This window comes from Dreissena polymorpha, unplaced genomic scaffold, assembly GCF_020536995.1.
Source record: "Dreissena polymorpha isolate Duluth1 unplaced genomic scaffold, UMN_Dpol_1.0 chrUn061, whole genome shotgun sequence".
In the NCBI taxonomy this organism is placed as follows: Eukaryota; Metazoa; Mollusca; class Bivalvia; order Myida; family Dreissenidae; genus Dreissena; species Dreissena polymorpha.
In genome coordinates, this window is record NW_026273375.1 from 86,061 (window position 1) to 107,198 (window position 21,138).

Genomic DNA, 21,138 nt, shown 5'->3' on the forward strand with positions numbered 1-21,138 from the left:
TCCAATATTTTTAAATACTATTGTGTTTAATTTTTTTAAAAGTACTCACAAAATTTTAACCAATGGTAACATAAAACTGTTATTGTTAATAATATCTACGTTTGTAAAATGATTCTAATAAATACAATTAAGCCGCAATTTATAAATCGCTGAATTAACGGGGTGGTCAATCTTAAATAAAAGACAATCTTATATAAGTACACTTATCTAACGAGATGCCGACGCTTGTTCAGTTTGCCTGTTATGTATAGTGCTGCTATTTAACGTGTTGCTAGGTGACGTGTTTACCTTGGCACATAATGAGAAGTTTAGATTTAATTTTCAGTTGACCGAATTAAATACTAAAACAACGAACAAATACAAAGATCAGTTTACTACTATAACTTCTGAGTTTGTCATTTACGGTCGGTTACTTATTAACACGTAAATCAGAAAACATTTTTAGTCGGTTAACCGTTATTGACAGCTGCTACAATGCTGATATAAAATACATGTAGTACGTGATACATTTCGCCACTTTCCTGTAATATGGGACTAGTTAGTATTTAAGGTAATTAAACGATACACATATATCTATGTAACACTGAAATTGCTTTGCACTGGACTTGTAATGGCAAGTACATTCGGAAACTGCTGTTATTTTGTATCGATAAAACTATATAGTTTGATCGAAATGATTATTTTGAAAAGTTTTAATATGTGACATTTGACCAGTTTAAGTGTGTATGCACGTTTTGGAATGCATGGAAAAATAAATGTATAAGTGCTTAGATGAACACTTGAAGAAAATTAGTGGGTATTGGTGTTAACTAACGAACCCATGATTTGGTTTGTAATTATGAACACGATCTTTAAGAAAAAATATGTAAATGTCGACACTCATATTTTCAATATTTTATTGTTACATTCGGTAAATCCACATTATTCCGTATGTGTTCAAGTTAAAAATCCATATTATTCCGTATGTGTTCAAGTTGAAGTGAATTAATTTTAAGCCTTTTCCCTCAATAAATGACACATTCGAATGATCGTACTTTAAAAAATATCGCTTGAGAATTTGATTTCACGATTTCACAGATGGTGTCGACAACATCATTGGTAGTGTTGGCGATAGCTATGCAGTGTGCGGCTGCAGGTAAGGAATGTATGCGTCTGGCTCTGAGAAAACGGTTTTAAATGCACGTGCGTAAAAGGTCCTCTCAGATTAGCCCGTGCAAATTGGGTTTTCTTCAAGAAGAGTCACCCTTTTAACGAAAAATATAATAAAGGCGGAAAGTGTCGTCTCTGATTAGCCTATAATGACTGCACAGGCTAATCAGGGGCGACATTTTACGCACATGCATTTAACCCCCTTTTTACAGAGCAAGGCTCATATTTGTTAAGTAATTATGTTCAATTTATGTTTAAAACGTTAACAACGATTATGACTCACATAATTTTCATCAAACAACAATAAAGGCAAACGTACCTAGTACGGATCTAGAGCGGCTTTACAACGTGCAAAAGTTCTTGTATGCAATAACTACAATAGCTATAGTGTAATGTATTGGAACAAGTTTCGTGTATTTTTACGAATGTTGATTAGGCGGTTAACAACGATTTGTGCTCTTTGTCAAGAAAAAAGTTTGCGCGTTCCAATAATGCTTGAAAGGTAGGGGCCTGATTGTCAGAAGTCGTGAGAAATTGTGGTCTGCTTCAGGGATCGTATACTTGGGCTGCTATGTTGACATCGGAGACCGTATCCTGCTGCCATGGATAGAGAGAGATGATCCTCTAAATTCACCGGAGCACTGCAGCAAGAAGTGTTACGACCAGGGGGGGTACAGATATTCGGGGACGCAGGTGAGTAAACCGAGTTAATTAATACAATGTCGGCCAATGAACAACGATATCTGGTTTCGATGCTGGTTTTGATGTGTATGAATTAACCGAAATAGTTTTATAGCCGCAAATCAGACAAAGCTCGTTGCTTGTTTCGGATAAAAAACTTTCAAGCAAAACATATATTACGATTAAAGCTTGTACTGAACGCATTTTTATCACTTACAATGCAAACTTCTTAATATGTTGCCGATTCTTTATTGTTTATTCAATCGTATCCATTGACAAATGATTTCAAGTTATACATTCGCTACTATTTTACTAACAATAAATTCAATACGTTACACCCGAACTAGTTCAGACTAAAATGTATTGCTGTTTAATGTGACGTAGGTTTCTGGCGAGTGCTTCTGTGGAGATGCATTCCGTTTCAACTTAGAGAAGCGCCCGGAATCTGAATGTAATTTTCCATGCAGGGGAGATAGCAGAATAATGTGCGGCGGCATCTGGAGGATTTCCGTCTATAGCAACTGGGGTATTGCACTTGCCTCCTCGCTCAACTGAACTTTCATTAGAGTTTTGAAAAAGACACATTTATCTGACATTATATTGATAGTAAACATCGTTCTACTTTCTTCATTATTGCTACGGAAAACGTTATTTGACAAATTTGAAAACATAATGTTCTTGCTTTCCACAAGAATGCCAACTCCATTTTAATAGATGTGAATACTCCGTTCTGATGGTGTTTTACTATGACTGAATTAAGATAGGTCAATATAATTATGATCAGCAGAGAATTTCTTTTATCGTAACTTATATATGAGGGATACAATTAAGAGTTGATTTAGCGTAATATAGTTTATAGTTTTCGTTTAATTTAAATTCCATTAGTCTAAGCCTAACGGTAAATTGAAATGTATACAACCAATGCGCAAAAATGTTACTGTCCTCTAGCTTGTGACGTTTCTCCCTGTAAGAACGGTGCAACGTGCGCCAACATCGGGCGGGGAGAATACTCGTGCAAATGCGCGGCGGGCTGGACCGGAACTCACTGCGATATAAGTAGGTTACCTGTTGTTATGTGACCTCTTTCTAGTTCATCTGTTTTCAGATTGTCAGTTGCTTTGTAGTGTGGCGCTTGATAACGTGTTGCATTGATAACGAATATGCAGGTTACCTTTTGTTAGGTATTTATATTCAACGCATGATAGATTACCCAAGGTACCTGTTTTTATGTAACGTATTGCTAGGGAACGCATGGATGCGTTACATATTGCTCGGTAATGGGTTGCTATGTAAGTGTTGATTGGTACCGTTTTGTTTTGTAAACAAGTTTTTACTAAACTCTTGCTAGGTTACATGTTGGTGGACTACCTGTTTCTAGGTAACGTGTGGCTTAATAGTTGTTTGCTAAGTAACATACGGTTAAGTAACGTAACGCTTTGTAACATAGAGCAAGGAAACGTTAAGGTAGGTTACCTGTTGCTAGGTGACAAATGGTTGGATACCGTGCTGAATGGTTAACCTTTGTTAGGTTAAGTGACATATTGTTTGGTGACGCATGTTTAAGAAGCGTGTTTCTATTAGTTTGTTTTATTTAAAGTACGTGTTGCTATGTAACTTGTTGCTATGAAACGCTTTTGTATCTTACCTGTTTGCTAGGTAATGTGTTACAAAAATATGTTGCTAGCTTCCTGTTTTCTACATCATCTGTTGCTAGGTGACCTTTTGCCATGTAAAGTGCTGCTAAAATAACTGTAGCTAGAGTACGTTAGGTAAAGAAACGAGTTTCTAAGAAACGTGTGGATAAGGAACGTATTGCTAGGTAATGTCCGTGTTGCTCGGTTACGTTTTGTTAGGTTTTGCTAAGTAACGTACATTGGCTAATTAACAGTTTGCTAGGTTATATGTTGCCAGAAATGGTTTGCTTAGTCACATGTACCTGTTTCTAGGTAACGTGTGGTCCAGTAACGTGATGTTAGGTAAACTTTTATTAGGTAACGCGTTCATATGTTTTATGTCGCAGTTCACGTGTTGCTTGGTAAAGTATTTTTTTGGTAACATGTTGCTTAGTCATCTATTGTAGTGTGACATGTGGCTTATTAACAAGTTGCTAAGAAACGTGTAGCTAAGTAACTTGTAATAAGGTAACGTGTTGCAAGGTAACGTGTAGCGATGTCTTCCTATGTTATTGTTGCTATGTATCCTGTTGCTTGGTAACTTGTTGCTGGGTTGTATGCTGTTAGATAAATTAAAGCTAGGTTACATTTTGCTAGGTACCAAATACACATTTTTAGCTATGTTACGTTTCGCTTGATACAGTGTCGCTCGGTATTATCTCGCTAGTTATCGTGTCATTTGGTAACGTGTTGCTTCATACCAAGTGGCTATGAAAGGTTACCTGCTGCAATCTGTTACTATGTAACGTTTCGCTCGGTAACGACAGACAGTACATCTTCTTAATATTAACATAAGCACATTATTTTTTTGTCACGTAAATAGATTTAACAACATAACATTATACTCATTATAACAGACGTTAGCCATTTAAGAATATAAATACAAGTAAACACAATCAATTACAAGAACACATATGTTCTATCGAGGCGGTACTGAAACACACTTAAAAGAATTATTAAGGATCGTTTTTCTTATAACAAAAGCATAATACAACGATTGATTAAAACTTTTAACTTAATCGTTATTTCTAAATTTTCAGTCTCGTACACCCGGGATTCGAACAGGTTCATACGCGTTTTGTAGTTTTGGAACACACAGCGATGACTTTCATTTATCGCGTTTATTTCGTTATCAATATTATTAATATCATTTTTTAATTATAATTTTATGTTAACAAACTTCAATTGCAATAATAATTTTAAATAACTACATAGTTTTAGGTCCACATGAAAGTGAGAGTGAAGTCTTTACAAAATTAAGAATACACATTTTGCATTTTTTTCGTGTTCTGTAAAAATTTAATAATTATGGACATATTATTTTCATTAAAAGTGTAGGGAGTGTTTAATCTGTGTTTGAAATACAATTCAAGACATCGACGAATGCGCTCCGAAACCTTGTCAGAACGGTGGCGCGTGCTCAGACCTCGTGAACGGCTACACGTGTAAATGCGCGGCGGGGTTCAACGGAAACAACTGCGAGACCAGTGAGTAGATATAGCACGTGCACGAGTTTCGTCTTGCATACACTGGAAATTTTAGAGATCCTCCTATGGAGTTGTTTATGTTGGAATACACTAAAAAGAAAGTCTGAACATAATATGTATGAGTCCATAGAAGTTGTCTGCGTTACATCTCGTATACTCAGTCACGTTATTTTTTTTTACAGAAGTCTGTTTTAACATTTATATACTTTTTCTTTAAGTCACTGTGTTATTTTTGTGCAATTATTTGTGCATATTTAACTCTTACAAGACGCATTTCTTTCGCAAACTTGCGCCTAGAATGTAATTATCATTATCGGGTTGACAAACATGGTTTCAGCACCCTTTACGGCCTGTGTCATTTATATAATATTATAATGTTTTGCACCGAAATGAATTAGTATGCAGATAAATTATTTTGATAGACTCTACACTAATGTTTTTCCAATTCCCGTTTCCTACCATACGGCGTTTAAAGCTTACTCTAATTCAGCAAAAATCTTATACTTATGCTTGTAGATATCAATGAATGTGCCACAAGCCCTTGCAAGAATGGTGCGGCATGCGTTGACGGAATTAACTCGTACTCATGCAAGTGTGTGGCGGGATGGACTGGCACCAACTGTGATCAAAGTCAGTATACATATTACACACTTGTGACTTTTAGAAATTTATCTCTTTATATTTATTTTAACTAGTATGTGCATGGATTGTTTTTGGCCTCGCATTCGATACCAAGGAGTGGCGAATTGTTCATGATTAAAAAGCTTACAACACCTGCATGACATACTTCCAGAAGGAGTTTTGGAACACACATCGTTGACTTTTATTTATTTAGTTTATTCCGCAATCAATATAAGTTCATTCTATGATTGTGCAAATTATCATTGAATGTGTACAAACTTATATTGCAATGATAAATTTAAATTACTACATAGTTTGTGGTCCAGATGAAATAAATGTGGGAATGAGGTCCTTAACAAAAAAAAGAATACACATTTTGCTTTTTTTTCCGTGCTATGTACACACTTATTACTTATTGAGAGAATATGTAAATGTACAGTGTAGGTATTGTTTACATTGTATTTGAAATACGATTTAAGACATCGACGAATGCGCTCCGAAACCTTGTCAGAACGGTGGCGCGTGCTCAGACCTCGTGAACGGCTACACGTGTAAATGCGCGGCGGGGTTCAACGGAAACAACTGCGAGACCAGTGAGTAGATATAGCACGTACACGAGTTTCGCACTGGAAATTTTAGAGATCCTCCTATGATGTTGTTTATGTTGGAATACACTAAAAAGAAAGTCTGAACATAATATTTATGAGCCCATAAAAGTAGTTTGCGTTACATCTCGTATACTCAGTCCCGTTGTTTTACAGAGGTCTGTTTTATCATTTACATACTTTTTCTTTAAGTCACTGTGTTACTTTTGTGCTTTTATTTGTGCATATTTAACTCTTACAAGACGCATTCCTTTCGCAAACTTACGCCTAGAATGTGGTTATTATAATCGGGTTGACAAAATGTTTCCAGCATCCTCCATGGCATGTGCTATTTATATAATACTATACTGTTTTGCACTAAAATGAATTATTATACAAAAAACTATTTTGATAGACTCTACACTAATGTTTTTCGAATTCCCGTTTCCTACTATACAGCGTTTAAAGCTTACTTTAATTCAGCAAACATCTCACGGACGGACGGAGAGACAGACAGACAGACAGACGGACGGACAGACAGACAGACAGACAGACAGACAGACAGACAGACAGACAGACAGACAGACAGACAGACAGACAGACAGACAGACAGACAGACAGACAGACAGACAGACAGACAGACAGACAGACAGACAGACAGACGGACGGACGGACGGACGGACGGACGGACGGACAGACAGACAGACAGACATTTTATTCAGACAACAGTACATCTCCTTATTATTCACATATGCACATTATTCTTTGTCACGTGAATAGGTATAACAGCATAACATTATAATCATTATAACAAACGATAGTAATTTAAAAATTTAAATAAAAGCAGACACAATCAATTACAAGAACACATATATTCTATCTAGGCGGTACTGAAATACAATTAAAATTACACATTTTGCATTCGTTTCGTGTTCTGTAAACATTTATTATTTATGGAGAGATTATTTACATGTATTTAGTGTATGTATTGTTTACATCGTGTTTTAAATACAATTCAAGACATCGACGAATGCGCTCCCAAACCTTGTCAGAACGGTGGCGCGTGCACAGATCTCGTGAACGGCTACACGTGCAAATGCGCGGCGGGGTTCAACGGAAACAACTGCGAGACCAGTGAGTAGATATAGCACGTACACGAGTTTCGTCTTCCATACACTGGGAATTTCAGAGATCCTCCGAATGGAGTTGTTTATGTTGGAATACACTAAAAAGAAAGTCTGGATATAATATGTATGAGCCCATAGAAGTACGAAGGGTAGTTTGCGTTACATCTCGTATACTCAGTCACGTTTTTTTTTACAGAAGTCTGTTTTAACATTTACATACTTTGTTAATAAGTCACTGTGTTATTTTTGTGCAATTATTTGTGCATATTTAACTCTTACAAGACGCATTTCTTTCGCAAACTTGTGCCTAGAATGTGATTATTCTTATCGGGTTGACAAAAAGTTTTCAGCATTCTCTATGGCTTGTGTTATTTATATAATATAATGTTTTGCACCGAAATGAATTATTATGCAGAAAAAACTATTTTGATAGACTCTACAGTAATGTTTTTCGAATACCCGTTTTCGAACATTTATAAATGTTTTAGTGATGCATTTTTTATCGGATGCGAAGTTTTTAATCAAGTCGGACTTGAATGGACGTCTGTTCTTTTGAGGAGAAATTTCATTGAGTATAGCAAGTGTTATTAATTCGGATATGATAAGCCTAACAAGGAGTTGCATCCTTACGCATATTCGTAAAGCGTGCATGGATTGTGATGATCTTTATTTACTGGATTGTGCGTCATAAAAAAAACAAAGATGGCGGCTTGCCATTTTATATTGCAATCGACGCCTTAATTTCATAGAACGATAAACATATTGTTTTATTATAAGTCCTCAAACGATATATGGATAAATGCCCACAATATGATGTGTTTTATAAACAAGTTAACAAAATATTTTTTTATGTTATTCTTATTCAGATATAAACGAGTGCCTTGGAGTCTCGTGTAATTACGGCACGTGCGTCGACGGAATCAACTCGTACACATGTCGGTGTGAGGCCGGATGGCAGGGAAACGCCTGCAATGTCGGTAATGATTTACAAAATGTGTTTTATTACAACATTTGTTTGTATTGTTTAAGCTTTCGCTTGAACAGTTATATAGAGTTGACACATCATTTTGATGCACTTGTTTAACTGTTGCATTTTATTTGAAATTTCACATTTAAGATAAATTCAATGAGTAATGAAATATTTATCCGCTGCCAGAGGTTAATGTGTGATTGTCGATAGTGTGAGGATTTGTGTGCACATATCCGTCGGTTGGTCGATCCATTGATAATTTTGTGGCCATACTATATATATTTTGTAATAGGAATTTTTTTTCAGCAGGATATATCGAAACTATTTGGCATACGATCATCTAAGTTGTTTTTTGCTGGTTATATGAGGGGGAAGTGGTAAAGCAGATGGCTATTTATTATGAGGTCAATAGGTAAAATGTCAATGGTCCCGGGGAACATGAAATTCATGTCCGCCCGGTACCTTAACAAACATTTGGCCTGGAAAACTGGGCTTTATGTATGAGCGTAATGTGTAGTCCTAGACATGTCCACCCGGTACCTTAACAAACATTTGGCATGGAAAACTGGGCTTTATGTATGAGCGTAATGTGTAGTCCTAGACATGTCCGCCCGGTACCTTAACAAACATTTGGCATGGAAAACTGGGCTTTATGTATGAGCGTAATGTGTAGTCCTAGATAAGCCTTTGCAGTTCGCATGACATATTTCCAGAAATCAATGAGTGTTCTCCAAACCCGTGCATGAACGGCGCCACGTGCATTGACGGAATAAATGCGTACGCGTGCAATTGTGTGGCGGGATGGAACGGCAAGAACTGTGACCAGAGTGAGTACAAAAATGTGTTATTATCCCATAGAAAATCTTTGAATAGGTTCTCTTCCAATCACTGTGCTCACTAAGCAATCATTCACCTTCGTAAAATATTTTGTCATTTTAAAGAACAGTCAACATCACGTATATTACATATACTTCCAGACATCAACGAGTGCTCCCCAAATCTCTGCCAGAACGGTGCCACGTGCATTGACGGAATCAATGCGTACACGTGCAACTGCGTGGCGGGATGGAACGGCAAGAACTGCGACCAGAGTGAGTTCACGCAAATAGTTAATGTATATATAAATCTGAACTTTAAATAATATTAGAATTGTGTTAATCGGCGCTTTCCATTCCGATGTGTGACAACTTTATTATATATAAAACAAGGCGTGCATAACGTATACTCCAGACATCAACGAGTGTTCCCCAAACCCGTGTCAGAACGGCGCCACATGTACTGACGGAATTAACGATTACACATGCAACTGCGTGGCGGGATGGAACGGCAAGAACTGCGACCAGAGTGAGTATACACACTTATTAGTGTGCAAAAGTCAATCATTGAAATTTTCGTTTTTTACTTAATTTACACCGTGCACAATCGGTCACCTTTATAAAAATCGTTTGTCATATTAAACAGCCAACAACACATGCACGTCATAACCCGGTATTTTCAGACATCAACGAATGTTTCCCTAACCCGTGCCAGAATGGCGCCACGTGCGTTGACGGAATCAACGCGTACACATGCAACTGTGTGGCGGGATGGAACGGCAAGAACTGCGACCAAAGTCAGTTTACACACTTATTACTTTTAGTAATGTATATCTGATATCTTTATCAGATTTTTTGTGTAGATTCATTGTATTGAATTTTATCAAGTTTAATTATCTCGGACTTGCTGAGCAACACAAGGCCGTATCCTCACGCATTTCGTACCGCGTGCATGGATTATAATAATCTGTATTAACTGGATTAAGAAGGCGCGCATCAACAAAAACATAGATGGTGGAGTACCGGGATATTGCAATCTACCTCTGAATTTCATACAACAATAAACACGTTGTTTTCAGATACAGTAGAATTGCAATAACTCGAGCTGGCGATTTCTCGAAAACTGGCGATTACTCGAACATTTTAGGAAGTCCCTAATATTTTCCTTTAATTTCTATATAAAAATACCCGCAATAACTCAAACATGCGATTTTCGATAACTCGAGAATGTGTGCTGGTCCCTGAAGGGATTTTCACACCTAATTAACTGGCAATTATTCGAAAACACTTTCTCGACTTGTCGATGATAAAAATAATCGAGTTGTGAAAACAGCGCAATCAAGCAGACAAAAAAGCTTGATTAGGTGTGAAGTTAGTAGCAGTTTGAGAAACACCGCAAATTGTCATACTTTGAGATGCAAATAAAAGCTACACAGTTTTAATGATAATTAAATAATAACCAGCAATAGCTAAATATGATCAAATGTATGGTATAAAAGAGAGCGAAGCAGATAATACATCGGAATCTCTTAGCTGAATTACGTCTTGTCATTTGCGCTACATCATGGCAACACAGAAAGAAAATAGTCTTACAAATGGTCAAACTCCTGAGCAATCTAGTCATAGACCCACTTGTGGGCGGATAGCTAGATCAGGAAAGCTTCTGTATATTAAAAACAAACTGTGTGGTGATCATTTTGTTTTTCGTGTGTTTTTTTCATACGCATGTTCGTACCTTGTGTGCTATTTTAAATATGCTACATGGCTATTGGATATTTTTGATTATATATGTGTAATGTGTGTTTGTTGATTAAATTAAATGAATGAACGATCATTATTATTATTTAGTTTAGGATACTGTAACCTTAAGAGATTTTTACAAAGCCTTTTCTTTTCCAAGCACCGTCTTACATGTTAATAAAGCGTTTGCGGTCAGTACTTAAGCATCGCCAACCGAAACAATGAAAACAAATAATACCATGGATTACTCGAAACCTGCGATTACTCGAGCATCGAGGTCAGTCCCGTGCTACCTCGAGTTATCGCAGTCTTACTCAAAGGACGAGAAAGGGCCACAATATGTATCGTTAAATAATATATTTTCAAACAAATTTAACGAAATGCTTTTTCAGATATAAACGAGTGCCTTGGAGTCTCCTGTAATTACGGCACGTGCGTCGACGGAATCAACTCGTACACATGTCGGTGTGAGGCCGGGTGGCAGGGAATCGCCTGCAATGTCGGTAATGTTTTACAAAATGTCAATCTGGTTATGACAGCATTATATTTTGTTTATCATTTTTCATGCATTCCATAGAATAGTTATATAGTGTGGACAGTCATTTTGATCACTTGTGTTTTATTTTAAATTTTCTAAGTTTTAGAAAAGTAATGATTTAGGAAATAAAAATCCGCCGACATTGGTACGTTTTTATCAATTATGATCTGGCGAATACATGTATATGTATGCCCTTGGTTGGTAGGTTCATAGATGATTGCGTTCTGTACAATATGAATAAGGCTTTGATTTATTATAATCGAAGTTGAGCGCTGGCTACTTGTGTCAATGGTCAATTTTGTAACATGACATTTGTATCGCCGAGATATCTTCATAATTATTTGGCATAAGATCACCCAAGTTATTTTGCTGTTGTGTTTTTTTGGATGGGGGGGGGGAGTGAGTAAGAGGGAGGGTTAAGTAGATGGCTATGTATTATGAGGTCAACTGCTAAAATGTCAATGGTTCCGGGAAGCATCAAATAAATTTCTGCCCGTTATCTAAACGACCCTTTAACCAACGATCATTTGGGTCCCGTTCTGAGAATACTGGGCTTAATGCATGTGCGTAAAGTGTTATCCATCCCGGATTAGCCTGTACAGTCCGGACAGGTAGACAGCAGTTTCAGCCTACATTGGTTTTATATTCATATGAGACACTCCTTCATACGGCAATTTACGCAGATGCTTCAAGCCCAATTGTCCAAAAACGAGGCTGATTAGACTGAGAATACTGATTACTCAAAAAGAAGGGTAACATTCACATCAACATGTCAAGGTCATGTTGGCTTGTAAGGGGCACTTATTGCAAGATATCTCGAGAGCGTTTTATTATAACTGTAGATACCCTGCGAATACTGATTAAATTCAACTGATAAATGTAAATACCAGTTGCTTATTCTGTCCGAAACATCGATATATACATTAAGCAATATTCGACTTTTTTCGTGCAGTGAAACCTGTCCATACCGCATACAGAACCTTATGCTTTTCTCACAAAATTTGATCTAAATTAATTTGACGTTACCTGAATACATCGATCGTTTAATGAGGTCCTGTGACCCTTCGCGATCTTGTAGAGACGTGATCCCGATAATTGGTCTCCCACAAGGGACATTATAGCCGTTTTGATAACGCGACAGTGATACGATAAATAGGCGTAAATAATTTGCTTAATAAAACTGTGGCCTAAACACCAGATTATTGGTGGGTTTTCTTTGGAATAACAAAAGCTTATAATTACTTGCTTGGTATCATTCTTCTTCAATTTCGATTGGTTGAGTATGAGTTCGTCTTCAATTTCGATTGGTTGAATATTTGTTCGTCTTCAATTTCAATTGGTTGACTATTTGGGAAAGGGTACCGGTATATGACAGCTGAAAATAAAAATTTGCGACCTGAAAAGCGAAATAAAACATATTGCTCTTCAGATATCGACGAATGCGCTGTAAAACCATGTCAGAACGGAGCAACTTGCACCAATGGGCTAAACAAGTACACGTGCACGTGTGCTGGAGGGTGGCAGGGAACCAACTGTAATCAAGGTAATGTTTGACCAAAGGGCGGTGTCATGTACTTACAGTTCTAAATGATATAAATTGACAAACGCCCAAATGAACAAAGTGACGTTAATTTAACTGGTGCCACCCTTGATCAACATTTAACAGGTGAATCCATGGTTACTTCAATCATCAAAAAGGCAAAGGCCAGGTAAAAATGTATGTACAGGAAACAAGCATTTCTTACAGACCACACTAAAAGACTTTTGGTTTCTTCACTTATCCAGTGCCACTTTGACTATGCGTGTTCCTTCTGGTTTCATGGATTAAATAAATACTGGAAGGATAGGCTCCAGGTCACCCAAAACAAATTGGTCAGATTTGTTCTCAATCTAGAACCCAGGTCTCAAATCAGCAACCAACATTTTGTTTCTTTAAACTGGTTAACGGTTTCCAAAAGAGTGGAACAAATTACACTATGTCATGTATTCAAAATTAAGCATGGCCTATCTCCAAGCTACATGAGTCAAAACTTTGTAACTCAGGATTCTATTCATACTTATAGAAGTAGGTCTAGTGAACATGGGTCATTTGTGCCTCCAAAGGTTAAACTTTTTGGAATTAAGTCATTTGCTTACCTAGGATGTAAGTTATGGAACATGTTACCTCAACATATAAGGAGTATTCCCACTTTCGATACTTTTAAAGGTGCGGTCAAGAACCACTTTTTAGAATTATGATTTTTGTCGTATTTATTTTTGTTTTGTTTTTGACTCCCAACTAGTCTCAAGAGTAATGTGATATTATTTTATTTGTAACAATGTGCTTTTAGCCTGAGATAGCTTCATAGGTCAGTTACTATAAGGTCTTTCTTTTTTATCTTGTTACATTGTCATAATCAATTGAGCAACAGCAAAATTTAGTCATCTTTATAACTACCTTTGTTCTTTCATATTGTAGTGATTTTTTTTATTTTGTTTTCATGGTCCACGCCTCTCTATGTCAGACCACCATCAGTAGAAAGGACCACAATGGAAACAAGAGATTATCATCTCTTTTTTTGTGTCATCCTTGATATTGATGCTTACTGACATGGTTCATCACACAGCATTTCAATAATAACATATTTTAAATGTTGTTAAATTTTAATGTATGTATGTGTTGTTAAATTATGTTATGCTGCTCATTATCGAAATAAATCTATCTATCTATCTAACTATCATCTTATAACGTCTGGGTTCAAAAATGTTTGCTACAAACACAATTTACACCCATGAATACGTCGCTACGCTACACAAAACTGTCATTTACTTATATTAATTGATGTTCAAGGAGCAAACGATGTCTATAAAAAGAAATAAAATATATTAATTATTTAATTAACATATCTAATTTTCGGCACGTGTTTATACTGTTCTGTTTCTATCTTTGCCAATCTCTCTCGATTCAGTCTCAAAGAAAGCTGGAATTTTGGCTAAAAAACCTTTTCCGAACCGTAACTTCTTCCTTCTTAATGCAATCTCCAAATCATTAACCATGCGAAGAAGGTTTTTCGACCCTTGGACAAACGCAAAGGTCATACTTAAGGCTAAAGGTCAAGCATGTGCATGGTGTAATATTTTCAATCAATATTGACAAACGGGCTAGACATGTTTCTGACAGTTCGATATTCGATTGATCCACCGCATAGGCTTTACATTGTTTATTTCGTTATTAATATACGTCCATCCTATCATTTATTTAATTATTACCGGTAAATGTTTTCAAACCTTAATTGTAAATTCCATGACGAATTTAAAGGGACATTGTTCACAGATTTTGGCATGTTTTGAAGTCGGTGACAATAGAAATATCCAAATTATTCAATCTTTTCGCGTTTGTAACGCTCTATAATTTTATCAATTTCAATCGATGTTTATTTGTTATTAAAATGGGTGGTCAGTAGGGGTCTCCGTTATTAGTTTTGTTTCCCTTGCGGACGTACATAGTTGATTTACTTTTTCATTCCGTGACAAATATGGAAAATGCTCATTTTGACAAACTGTGAATATGTCCCTTTAAATAGCTTAAATAATGGAGATCTATATAAAATAATTGTTAGAATGTACTCTCAACAACAAAAAATAAAGAATGACCATTATTATGTTGTTCGTGTTCTGTACAGAGTTATGATCAATGGACAGGTATTTTACATTTTTATTTAATATTTTTATTTATTTTGTTTTTGAAATACGTTTTTAGACGTCGACGAATGCGCTCCGAAACCATGTCAGAACGGAGCCACGTGCATAAACGGACAGAATAAATACACTTGCCAATGTGTGCCGGGCTACAGCGGAAACGAGTGCCAGACTGGTAATGCAGCGGGACTACATTCATTTTATGCTAGCTATTTATATGCTCTAATGATTTTATGACAATGCTGACCTGGATTTGCGAACACTTGTATTTGATAATACTTGAGTTAATAACTTGTTGATTATTTCACAATCAACTTTTGGTCGGCTAAAAAAGACTTGAAAGGCAATCGCAATACGCCTCGTTATAATCTATGGGGACCTACTGTGAAAAAAGTATGCAATCACACCGTTTCTTGTACGCGGAAAGAGGTGTCGTTATGCGATGATACAATATTTCGCAATAGAGAGCATCGCATTTGTGATGGAATTTATAATAGCATAATATCTATAAAAAAACTAATTCAAATAGCTCAGTGGTTGCATTGTTTAAAGCACATAGGCCTATTTATTTTTGAGTCACAATCGCGTTAAAAAGAGAATACCTTGCCAAGATCGTCCTTTCTTTTATTATTTAAGGAAAGTTTCGTAGAAATGTTCACATTCTCGCTAATGTATTGATGCCAGTCGATTTGTATGCTGGTATGTGGCCTTTGTAAGTGTTTACGTTTGTTTGAGAGTGAATGGTATTGAATGAAAAAAGTACGAAATGTACGCAGCCCTGGTAATATTTAAAATCTGATGTTATAAATAGATAAGGTTTATCGTATAGTTCTTCTTGAATAATCTAAGCTTTTATAAGTACATACGTACATCCCATTGACCCGGAGGGTCAACAGAAGGGAGTTGTATTATTGCAACTAGTAAATCGTACTTCTCAGACCATTCATATTCCTAGTCAGGAGTGTTATTTTATTTGTAAAAACATAATTTAAACATTTGTTAATCTATTGCATTACTTACCGTTAATCGTAATTCTTTAAAAACGTGCTCACGCCTTTTTTTAACTCATCAGGATTATTGTGGTTTTATTCACGTAAACATTATAAATAAATTACAATTCGCGGTGTTTTTCAAAAAGCGAATGCATTGCGGTTTTGACAACCGAAGTTGGGTTAACGCCAAAGTGTGGCACTGTGCACAGTGCCATATGATTACACAACGGCGAACAACTGCAGTACCTTTAGCGCTGTTCTTTTTCACAATCTGCACGTGGTTTTCAAAATCGCGAGGTACCGTTTCGGTGTTAGTATCCGTAACCGCGGTTTTGTTATGAGAAGCTGGACAGTACCACGGATATTTGTACGTTAACGAATAACATTACACTCGACTTAGAGTAAATAAAAGGGACTATGCTGTCGATCTCATAAACGTCACATTCATACGTCGTTACACACATGGAGTAAGCATCATTGCTTGATAAACCATCAATTTAAACCAGAGATGATTCCTCGCCTGAATCTTGCACTATTCAGTTTATAACACGGAACGGCAACGTTCAATTGTCTGAACAAAACACGAGATATATATTTAAACTTAATTCTCAATCACTTAAAATACCTTGTTTCAATGATAAAACAAGAGGACTATACATGTATAACTTGCTCAACAACGTTTCCCGTGTAATACAGTCATAACGAAAATTGTGTTATCTCAAGCTTATTTAAGATTTAACTTTTTTCGTTTTCATTTGCTGGAGAACAAGTGGATGGCCAATCGCTTAACGTTATTTTGCCGAAAAGACATCGTCAACGTTAAATGACTGGACGTTATGTCAGAAACATCTTTTCGAATTTCGTTATCTGAGACGCACTGGTCCTAGAAATTAGGAAAATAGCTCGACAATGGCTCGCTTACTGACAATATATTTGAATGAATTGACAACCGGAGGCAAATGCTGAATGCAACATACGGCCTTTGCTATTGTAGTGAGGTCTTGAACGCAAATATGCAGAATATCTTGGGTACTTTTCCCTAAATTTCGTGCACAATTTCAAAACCTTATTGAGAAACTGTATGGTTGCTTTCATATGCTTTAGGTATGGTCGATTATTAACTGTGTTAGCGTTTCAACGACGGAAAGGATTATACACTTACATAGAATAAAAGTATCGATTCTGTATAATAAAGTAAAATAATCATTATACAGCTCGACTGCCCTTGTTGTATTTTAACGCATTTTTTCACTTATATAGATATAAACGAGTGTGCAGGCAATCCTTGTCAGAACGGCGCCACGTGCAATAACCTTCTCAACAAGTACACGTGCACATGTGCCGGTGGCTGGCAGGGAACCAACTGTGACCAAGGTTAGTTACCTTCTTTGAACATTTTTTTTAAATATCACTTGTAAGCGGTACATTCAGTTGTTATTTTCATCAGGCAAAAAAGTAGTTCGTTTAAGACTGATCGCATTCAATGGATTTTCGCATGCATAACTATGTATTCCTTTATAGACATTGACGAATGTGATGGCAATCCGTGCAAAAACGGAGCCACGTGCAACAACCTACAGAACAAGTACACGTGTAACTGTGCCGGTGGTTGGCAGGGTGTCAACTGCGACCAAGGTGTGCTAACACGTTATTGAAATCATGCAACGATGTCTTAAATTATTCAGTTTTCATTGCATTTTATACACGAATATTCAAATTTACGAAGTCCTTCAATTCCTATGGCTGTATCATAAATATACTTTTCAAAATTAATGATTTAACACATGCAATTAGATCTGTTTTGATTTACGAATTTTAGTCCATATTTAAAAAACGTTCAAATTGTGTATAATCCCAATAATTTCGATGTAATTCATGCACATAAAATTAATAACACATCGTTTTCCATTTCTCGTGTAGAAAATATAATACTACTATTTCATATGCAGAAAAAAACAGCATTTTTTATCCATTGTGTGTGTAAAAATTAGAACAGTGTTATATCGTGTGTGAAAAATTGAACAGTTTCATTTCGTGTGTACATAATACAATTGTTTCATTTCGCGTGCAGAAAAAAGAACAGCATTTTCTTCATTCTAAAATGTTTTAACGTAGTATAGCGTTTGTTTTTGTAGACATCAACGAGTGCGTCAGTAACCCATGTCAGAACGGAGCCACGTGCAATAACCTACAGAACAAGTACACGTGCTCGTGTGCGGCCGGATGGCAAGGCATCAACTGTGATCAAGGCATGCGTTTGTTTTTAAATTGATCTTAGATGCCATACTCTATCCCATTTTAACCGATTTTTACTAATTCTAGTAATGTGTATTGAAAGACAAAGTACGACAGTAATAACAAAAAAATGAAACGTAACGAGTTGGAAATGACTAAATTTTGATGTGAGATATAAATACAGATACATGTGCTATCCGATTGTTAGTTAAAATTTGATAAAATTTCATTCAAGATCATGCTTATAAATATGGATTTATAATTTACAGGCTAAGAGTGCTTGTTATTCCTAAAATCTTTTAACACATACATTCTTATTTGTGAGTTTTTATATAGTTGATATAATCTGTCAGGGATATATTAGTACATGAAAATGTTTTCAAGTGTTATTGTGCACTTGTGGCATAATAAACACAGGAAAAAAAATGTTCTGAGCAATTGTCATAACGATTCAACTGTACTAGCCGTATAAGGAAAACTGGCCAACCCCTTTGCAGCCATATTTCTCAAAATACCAGAACCCGTTTCTAACTTAGCGGAGAACTCATGTTGTGATATGGTTTTATCGCTTCGTCAAAAACAGCTGAAAGGTAGTAATGCAAATATTGCAGACATCTTATCCTTTAAAATAATTATTATTTTAAGGTGACGTTTTTATTTTGATTGAGTTTTCAGAATGTCCATACCATTGATGTATTCATAATTTTATCTATTTGTACTGAGCAAAGTAATTTGTGTTTGTTTAATTCAAACTCCTACAGTACGTACCGAGTACGAAGTAAAAATGTAATTACGCATGCAACATGCAACAACGATGTTCGAAGATGTAAATTATGCATCAGTATTCTTATTAAAAGCGCGCGCAGAGAGCAGCGTATTTTTAAACATCATTTTAATACACGAAATCAAGCAGCAATTATAAATACTACATACCTTATCAAGAATTAAACTCCGAACTATGTCCGTATGCATTCGAGCTGATCTTTATAAAGTATTCGACGTTCTAAATAAAGTTCTAGATACCCGGGTAAGGGAATGGAACAGAATAAAGAACTAGAATATTACATTGCTTGCTTGACCGATACATCATAGTAACTAAAAGACAATAGTTCATAATTCCTAAATAAGTGAGACGTATAGCCAAAGCTGACGGCAGCCATTCAATTGTTGAACTGGGAAGTCTACAATATGATTTTTAACTCTTTCAGTGCTGGAACCGAATTTTGAAGGCCTGGGCAAACAGTTTGGATCCAGATGAGATGCCACAGAACAGTGGCGTCTCATCAGGATCCAAACTGTTTGCTATTCTGATAGTATTCTTTGAAACTAATGGAAGAAAATGCTAATTTTAGAAATTCAGCAGACGACATTTTATCAGACGACAAATAACCCAGCATGCAAAGGGTTAATCCGATACTTAGTGGGGCATTTTAATGAAATGTTTACTTTTTTTATAGATTTATTTAAACAAACGATCAATCTTATGATATGTACCGGTTCTTATTTCTTAACATTCACCAAAATATGTATTAAGTGTGTGGAGGCATAAACCGGCCTTAACACAACCATTTCATACAAGTTCAAACAAGATTCATTACTCATTCAGACTATACTACTGTTCTGTATTCTTCTTTGTCTTAACGTTTTTGATAGTCAATTTAGCAACGTATGATATCCGTTTCATTAATTTGGACTGCTATATTTTCCTTACTTAGTAAGTTGTGTTGGAAGTCCTTAGATATACCTGAAATACGCGCGCTTTTTTGTTATGTCTTTTTCGGAGTCGGTTTAAGTATTATTAGAAAACACATAATATATAGCGTAGAATTGGTTTAATTTGCAAACCGTTTACAAAAAGGTAGGATATTTAATTACAATGAATCATTTCAGGGGAAAAAGTAATGGTGGTGGTAAAATGTTCAGTATTTTGTGTAATGATGTGAGCTGTTGTTGTTGCTGTTGATGGCGTTGGGAGTAACACTTGGTAAATTGCTAGTTGCATATATATTTTTGTATAAATAATTTCAAAATGTGTTTTCTTACTTGTACGTATAATTTATGATATAATTTATCTTTTGACCAAAAATCTGAACTTGATTTGACCTAATTTCGGCACATACTAAAGAATATAATTCAATCTAAAGTTAAACTCATTAGTCGTTAACTAAACGTCCATGATGTTCCGCTTTCTCCAAAAGCATTCGCATTCAGAAAATGATGCATTTTTGTATAACATAACAGAGTAAATCGATGAAGAAACAACTATCTGGTCAAAGTGCTTCTGTCAAACAAGACCCGCCAATACAAATTATTGGTCTACTCACGCGGTGGAGAAACATAATTGTACCATAAAACATAAAACTCTTTAGAACCGTGTCATTGAGACGGTTCTAATGAGTACCTGCGCCATATCGTTTCTATTAAAATTAAATAAGTTTATGGTGTAGTATTCATCTTATATGGTGCTTTGCTTTATATGGATATCACACTTTTTCAGCTATTCTGACCTCCATTTTTTTTAATTACAAGTGTATTCAAATCAGACTTTTGCATTTGAAATAAAAAAATGAGTAAAAGATAAAGGTTCAGACTCAATAACAATATGATGACAGTTTGTTCGTGAAAAATGCCGCGTTTGTCTCAAAAAACGGCCATTTTTTCGGCCATTTTGGATTTTTTGTTTTGTTTTTAATCTGTAATAATTTATTTTATCTTCTAACATTATTATTCAACAAGGAAACAAGAAAATAATACTTAATTTGAGACAAAATAAAGCAAATACATAATGTTTTTGAAGAGTTATGATGATTTCTTCATTTTGGCAGCCATCTTGGCGGCCATCTTTGAT

At 35.8% G+C, this 21,138-nt stretch overlaps 1 protein-coding gene across 1 annotated transcript in view; it reads left to right on the plus strand.

Moving 5' to 3' along the window:
- Window positions 1-751: 751 nt before the first annotated feature.
- The window catches only part of LOC127863928 (fibropellin-1-like), a 41,972-nt gene continuing 21,585 nt past the window's right edge, over window positions 752-21,138 (plus strand). Inside the window, exons 1-19 of the mRNA XM_052403611.1 lie at window positions 752-1,135; window positions 1,700-1,842; window positions 2,215-2,356; window positions 2,779-2,886; window positions 4,877-4,990; window positions 5,507-5,620; window positions 6,091-6,204; window positions 7,216-7,329; window positions 8,189-8,299; window positions 9,006-9,119; window positions 9,270-9,383; window positions 9,523-9,636; window positions 9,791-9,904; window positions 11,240-11,350; window positions 12,815-12,928; window positions 15,125-15,238; window positions 17,316-17,429; window positions 17,577-17,690; window positions 18,191-18,310. Of these exons, the coding sequence (XP_052259571.1) occupies window positions 1,078-1,135; window positions 1,700-1,842; window positions 2,215-2,356; window positions 2,779-2,886; window positions 4,877-4,990; window positions 5,507-5,620; window positions 6,091-6,204; window positions 7,216-7,329; window positions 8,189-8,299; window positions 9,006-9,119; window positions 9,270-9,383; window positions 9,523-9,636; window positions 9,791-9,904; window positions 11,240-11,350; window positions 12,815-12,928; window positions 15,125-15,238; window positions 17,316-17,429; window positions 17,577-17,690; window positions 18,191-18,310 (2,161 nt within the window). The 5' untranslated portion in view covers window positions 752-1,077. The remainder of the gene's footprint in view (window positions 1,136-1,699; window positions 1,843-2,214; window positions 2,357-2,778; window positions 2,887-4,876; window positions 4,991-5,506; window positions 5,621-6,090; window positions 6,205-7,215; window positions 7,330-8,188; window positions 8,300-9,005; window positions 9,120-9,269; window positions 9,384-9,522; window positions 9,637-9,790; window positions 9,905-11,239; window positions 11,351-12,814; window positions 12,929-15,124; window positions 15,239-17,315; window positions 17,430-17,576; window positions 17,691-18,190; window positions 18,311-21,138) is intronic.